We start from the raw sequence: 6,871 nt of genomic DNA on the forward strand, positions 1-6,871 counted from the left end.
CATTGTATGATTTTTAAGTAATTAATTTCCATTTTATTGCATGACATAAGTATTTGATACATCAGAAAAGCAGAACCTAATATTTGGTACAGAAACCTTTGTTTGCAATTACAGAGATCATACGTTTCCTGTAGTTCTTGACCAGGTTTGCACACACGGCAGCAGGGATATTGCCCCATTCCTCCATACAGACCTTCTCCAGATCCTTCAGGTTTCAGGGCTGTCGCTGGGCAATACAAACTTTCAGTTCCCTACAAAGATTTTCTATTGGGTTCAGGTCTGGAGACTGGCTAGGCCACTCTAGGACCTTGAGATGCTTCTTACGGAGCCACTCCTTAGTTGCCTTGGCTGTGTGTTTCGGGTCGTTGTCATGCTGGAAGACCCAGCCACGACCCATCTTCAATGCTCTTACTGAGGGAAGCAGGTTGTTGGCCAAGATCTCACAATACATGGCCCCATCTATCCTCCCCTCAATACGGTGCAGTCGGCCTGTCCCCTTTGCAGAAAAGCATCCCCAAAGAATGATGTTTCCATCTCCATGCTTCACGGTTGGGATGGTGTTCTTGGGGTTGCACTCATCCTTCTTCTTCCTCCAAACACAGCGAGTGGAGTTTAGACCAAAAAGCTCTATTTTTGTCTCATCAGACCACATGACCATTTCCCATTCCTCCTCTGGATCATCCAGATGGTCATTGGTAAACTTCAGATGGGCCTGGACATGCGCTGGCTTGAGCAGGGGGACCTTGCGTGCGCTGCAGGATTTGAATCCATGACGGTGTAGTGTGTTACTAATGGTTTTCTTTGAGACTGTGGTCCCAGCTCTCTTCAGGTCATTGACCAGGTCCTGCCGTGTAGATCTGGGCTGATCCCTCACCTTCCTCATGATCATTGATGCCCCACGAGGTGAGATCTTGCATGGAGCCCCAGAACAAGGGTGATTGACCGTCATCTTGAACTTCTTCCATTTTCTAATAATTGCGCCAACAGTTGTTGCCTTCTCACCAAGCTGCTTGCCTATTGTCCTGTAGGCCATCCCAGCCTTGTGCAGGTCTACAATTTAGCCCTGATGTCCTTACACAGCTCTCTGGTCTTGGCCTTTGTGGAGAGGTTGGAGGCTGTTTGATTGAGTGTGTGGACAGTTGTCTTTTATACAGGTAACGAGTTCAAACAGGTGCAGTTAATACAGGTAATGAATGGAGAACAGGAATGCTTCTTAAAGAAAAACTAACAGGTCTGTGAGAGCTGGAATTCTTACTGGTTGGTAGGTGATCAAATACTTTAAGCAAATTAATTGCTTAAAAATCATACAATGTGATTTTCTGGATTTTTGTTTTAGATTCTGTCTCTCACAGTTGAAATGTACCTATGATAAAAATTACAGACCTCTCCATGCTTTGTAAGTAGGAAAACCTGCAAAACCGTAAGTGTATCAAATACGTGTTCTCCCCACTGTATATATATTTTTCTACACTGTGAAGATGAAATAATACTGTGAATTTGTGAAAATTATGATAATGCCATTTTAGTGTAAGAGCTGTTTGAAAAGACTGGCTGAAATGTCAGCCTGTTTTGGTAGAATGGAGTTTGGCCTGCCTGGTGACGTTACCAGGCGGTAAGTAAATAGACCAATAAGTAATACAGTTTCAATAGCAGCTAGTTTTCAGTTTTCCCTCCCTACTCAGACCACTCCCAGACAGTCCTAGCTAAATTATCACTTGAGACGCTTGAGTTAAAAAACAATCACAGTGACGTATTTGATTGTTACCCAGAAACAATTTGATATTGAGACAAAAACATCTGCATTGGACCTTTAAGTTACTTCACTGCCCTGAGGTCAGGTGTATATTTTCCTTATGGTTAATGTAAGGGGGAGAATAGACATGCTCCATGCTCCTTCAGTCTACCACCTCCACCCACATTATGACTACAGCTGCTAGCTGTATTGCTATGAGGATAGGCCAAACAGCGGTGTTGCTTGGGCGTCAGTGATGGTTCTGTAAAATAATGTGTAACCTATTCCACTGTTTGTCTTTTTCTGATGTATTCATTTTAGGTGCCATAGAGAGTTTGTGATTCGAACGCAATGCATTTCTGAGTAATTTTAGGATCTGTTACATATTTATACGAAACGTTCTGATCTACATAATGCATTTAAATGTATGGTTAGAATCAATGTACTGCATTATGTATGTGGTTAGAATCGTTATTGTAATGCAATTCAAGGTGCCTCAAGTTAATGTTACCTTTATAGCGAGCTCTGAACCCATTCCAATGGCACAAGCCCCTGCCTGCCTCTGTAGTGTGTGTGTGTGTGTGTGTGTGTGTGTGTGTGTGTGTGTGTGTGTGTGTGTGTGTGTGTGTGTGTGTGTGTGTGTGTGTGTGTGTGTGTGTGTGTGTGTGTGTGTGTGTGTGTGTGTGTGTGTGTGTGTGTGTGTGTGTGTGTGTGTGTGTGTGTGTGTGCGACAGAAAGATCCCATCCTTTTAACCTTATCTGAACTGTAATGGCTGTTTCCGTTTTTGAAAATTGCACATCTCATTTTGCATTAGATGGAGTTGATGGAAGATGTAACTGTTGCAACTGTTTCGCTCGATACCCATTTACTTTTCAGATCAATGCAACACCCATACATAGGTTTCTCACCCAATAACATCAATATCTCACACCTCTGAAAATAATTTCATATTCAGTCAACTATATTCTTAAATTTGTCTCATATATATACTTATGCGTTAACTGTCCGTGTAGGTATTAGAGCTAAGCTTCATTCAACATTGCCTAAAAAAAATGTCTAATGCCTAATTGGCTGTCTGTGCGTAATTGGCCGTGCTTGAAATTAATCACCTGAATTCCAGAATAACAGATTATATTCAAATAATTGAATCTCAAATATTAATTGTCTTCCTTTGATTTATTTTTCAACTGTCATTGAAAGCTTCCCTCTATGTTGGTGCTTAAAGAGTGGACATTACACGCAGAAGTTGTAGTATTTCGATGGTTTTTTATTGTTTCAGTGCTACAAAGCTGGTATGATGTAGGACGGAAACCTTCGTGTCTCGTGGATACATACCATACGAAACGTAACATATCATACTAAATATAGTGTCTCGGATTTACGTACAGAATAATACGAAATGCTCTGAGACCAGGTCACGTGAATGGAATGCATGAATTCTGTGCATTGTATTTGAATAACACGTCTTACATGGGAATACAACGATGCCTTGCAGATATCTACAACATCGAATATGCTACACAGGAGCAGCGTACACAGCATAATAGGCCTACAAATATACTGCATGTCTCTCTCCACGTCTCACTGTATATGACCCATAGGCTATTCTGTTTCTAATTCACACCGTCGGCTAGAGACAGTCCCTGAAAATAACACGTTGCTTTTGTGCGTTTCATAAACTCCATCATTGGAATGAAGTAAACGTAAACACTTTACTGATGAACGGCTCACTGTCTATGGAATTTGCATTTTAGAATTTTTTTGAAAGCACTTTGGATGTCTTTGTTAAAGTAGGCATAAATGATCGGGTTTAGGAGAGAGTTCGAATAGCCCAGCCAGTTGATGACGGCACCCAGCCACTCTGGCATGTAACAGCTATCCGCACAGAAAGGCAGGACCAGCGCCACGATGAAAAACGGCAGCCAGCAGAAAATAAAAGTCCCCATGATGATACCGAGCGTCTTTACCGTTTTCCGCTCCCTGGCCAGAGCTATTTTCCTCTTAGCCTCAGCGTTCTTTTCGTTCCTGTTCTCAACCTCTTGTGAGGACTGTGGAGTGTTGGGGAGAGACAGGTGGTTCTTAGAATTGTTGGTAACTTCTATGATCTCCAACGACTCGCAGTTCTCCCCGTGGTTCACCGCGCCGTTTACGCACGAAGGCTTGGATGTAGGTTCCACACTGTGTTTCCAGTTCTTCCCCCCCGCCTCGACGTTGATCTTCTTGTGAAAAATAGCCGGCGACACGGCCAAGCACTTGTCCGACACTTTTGCCTTTTCCGATTTCTTCACAGTTTTCCAAACCTGGAACCTGGCTGCCTTGAATATCCGCCCGTAGAGGACCAGCATGAGGATAAGCGGGATGTAAAAAGCTCCGAACGTGGAGTAGATGGTGTAGCCCGGGTCCTGGCTGATGGTGCAGGCGTCCGGGTTCGCCCTGTCCTCGGCTTTCCTCCAGCCTAGCATGGGCGGGATGGAGATTGAGAACCCAATCAGCCAAGTCACGCTGATCAGCAGCACCGCTCGCCTGGGTGTCCGTTTGTTCACATAGTCTATGGGGTCTGTGATAGCCCAGTACCTGTCCAGGGCAATTGCGCACAGATGCAAAATGGACGACGTGCAGCACAACACGTCCAGAGAGATGAAAATATCACAGATCTCCTGTCCCAGAGTCCATTTGTTCAGGACTTGGTAGAGGGCCGCCATGGGTAGTACCAGAACTGATACCATGAGGTCCGTGACGGCTAACGAGCCGATCAGATAGTTGGCCACGTTCTGGAGAGACCTCTCCAGCGCGATGGCCGCGACAACGCACGCGTTGCCGAATATGGAACAGAGGATGAGCGCGCCGAGCAGCAAAGAGGTGATCACCTGGTAACTCAGCTCTACCTCGGGAACAATTCTAGACCCCTTTTCTTTGACATTGTCACCCCACTCTGGAATGACATCCACAACATCGGGAAAGGCTGTGGTCGTATTGTTATTTTCACTGCCGTTATTGATAAAATCCATAGTTCTTCAGGGTCCGAGACACACACGGCGCGCCCGGTAGGATAGGACAGGGGAGCCAAAGGGGGGAATCTGGAGGCTCGGTCAGTCCCTCGTGCTGCAGCCGGTGTGGGTACTAACGGGGTCCATCGGAGTTCCCGTGCCCGTTCCTTCATTCCGGCGACGCATGACGCAGATTGCTGTGTGTGTGTGAGAGTGTGTGTGTGTGTGTGTGTCTGCATGTGTGTGTTGACGGCCGGGGCGCTCACTGGTCCTTCAAATCATCTGCGCCTGGTGACGCCGTGAATTCATTTATACCAGCAGCGGGTAGGTGTACGTCAGACTGCCATGAGGTCGCCGCGGAGATTTGTTGCCCTGCTCTCACTGGCAGTGTTTCGTCTCCGTGGTAGCAGACGACAGATAAAAAGCAGAGCTTCTCCCCTGGTTTCCTTCCTCTTCTGTTTCATTTTCGACTTGTGTATCTTCTTTTTGAACCTTTTCTCATAGCCTTTCGATTCTTATCTACCTCTGTAGCCTCATCAAATTATGCAAGCAACTAAAGCCGTTTTCTGCATTAAGGAGTAACTATTTCTGCATTACAAGTAACTTGTTTTTTGTCGATTGATTTTTTATTTAATTGAATCCAAACTGAAAATGCGTTTAATCTCATCGGACATTGGATAGAGGGGGAGTAATTCTCTTCAACAGATGACATCAAAAGAAAAATAAGACAGATTTATCTGGAACATTCCACAATGTGATATATAATAATTGAAGTATAAATGGTATTTAATTCATAATATATGTCATTTTTAATAGTGTGATTGAAAAAATTTGGCCCATCCTCAAAATGAGTGGACCGGACCGCGTGGTGTTTCAAAGACCATGGACAGCTCCATGCACGAGTCCAGAACAGAAATCTGCTGCCATCTGCTGCAAGGAAGGAGAACTATGCCAGAGCTCAGTGTGGTTTCTAAAGCACTATTGAGGAAAGAGTGAGAGAGAGAGAGAGAGAGAGAGAGAGAGAGAGAGAGAGAGAGAGAGAGAGAGAGAGAGAGAGAGAGAACTCGCTCACGCGCTTTTCTTAAAATCCCATGCTTTCTTTAGCCAAGGTCATGTAACAAACCAACACCCACATATGAGTTTTCATGTTTCCAAACGTACTCAATAGCCTATTAAACCAATGATAGACCTGGAATCGATTTGTTTTCAACAGTGTTATATTAGCCTGTTATATTACTTATGATTTCCATACCCGTGTTCTGCTTAAACATAAATACTGAAGTAAGATGAACATTTCACACCTTCTGAACACGCAAGCTTTTCTTTTGAATGTTCTCTATCCTGTCATTTCTCTGTCGTGGGAGTCATCTTCACTGTCTGTTGCCGATAGGCTAAATGCCTACATGCTGCGCATAGATGGGATCGTATGAGTGTCAAGTGGTAAATCCCATAGAAACAAGTAATAATAGGCCTACATTTAGTTATCATTGTGTAATTACCATTTCACCATGCCGTTAGGTAGGCCTACATAATGTCTATACCGTAAAATAAAGTCCTGCCCAACACGTGGACTTTGTGTACGTTACACTATGAACGATTCTGATTCTGTTTCCCACCAACGGACTAGTGGTGGCATGTGGTAGGCCCTCTACCCTGGTAGCCTTTGCATTTTACATCGTGGAGGATTTGCTGCACAGGAACTGGCTGGGCTATTCTCTCACAGATTGAATGGGCCTCTCACTCATTGCTTTTACATGTACTACAAAAAATATAACCATTTTAAATTGCACCTTCTAATTTATGATTATAATATTGACAATTTTCATTTTCAGTTTCCCAAACAAACACCTTGACTGCCCACCACACACTAAATGCTATTTAAAGAAATGTTGTCTCTTATTCCCCCCTCAAAAGTTATAAGATCACCAGTTACTCATTGATTAAAGTATTTATGGTAATGCAACATGAATCACTACGATTAAAATACACAAGTTAATGTACTCATCCATTTATTGTTTCTGCCTTGTTGAAATTCCACTGAAATGTACTTACGCACACACGCATGCATGCACACACACGCACACGCACACACACACACACACACACACACACACACACACACACACACACACACACACACACACACACACA

General features: G+C 43.8%; 1 protein-coding gene across 1 annotated transcript; it reads right to left on the reverse strand.

The window, feature by feature from the left end:
* Positions 1-3,015: 3,015 nt before the first annotated feature.
* htr1aa (5-hydroxytryptamine (serotonin) receptor 1A a) lies at positions 3,016-5,040 on the reverse strand. Its single transcript, XM_046345183.1, has one exon. The coding sequence runs from the start codon at positions 4,739-4,741 to the stop codon at positions 3,461-3,463; it is 1,281 nt and encodes a 426-aa protein (XP_046201139.1). The 5' UTR covers positions 4,742-5,040; the 3' UTR covers positions 3,016-3,460.
* Between the last annotated feature and the right edge of the window lie 1,831 nt (positions 5,041-6,871).

This window comes from Oncorhynchus gorbuscha, linkage group LG04 (assembly GCF_021184085.1).
Source record: "Oncorhynchus gorbuscha isolate QuinsamMale2020 ecotype Even-year linkage group LG04, OgorEven_v1.0, whole genome shotgun sequence".
Taxonomy (NCBI): domain Eukaryota; kingdom Metazoa; phylum Chordata; class Actinopteri; order Salmoniformes; family Salmonidae; genus Oncorhynchus; species Oncorhynchus gorbuscha.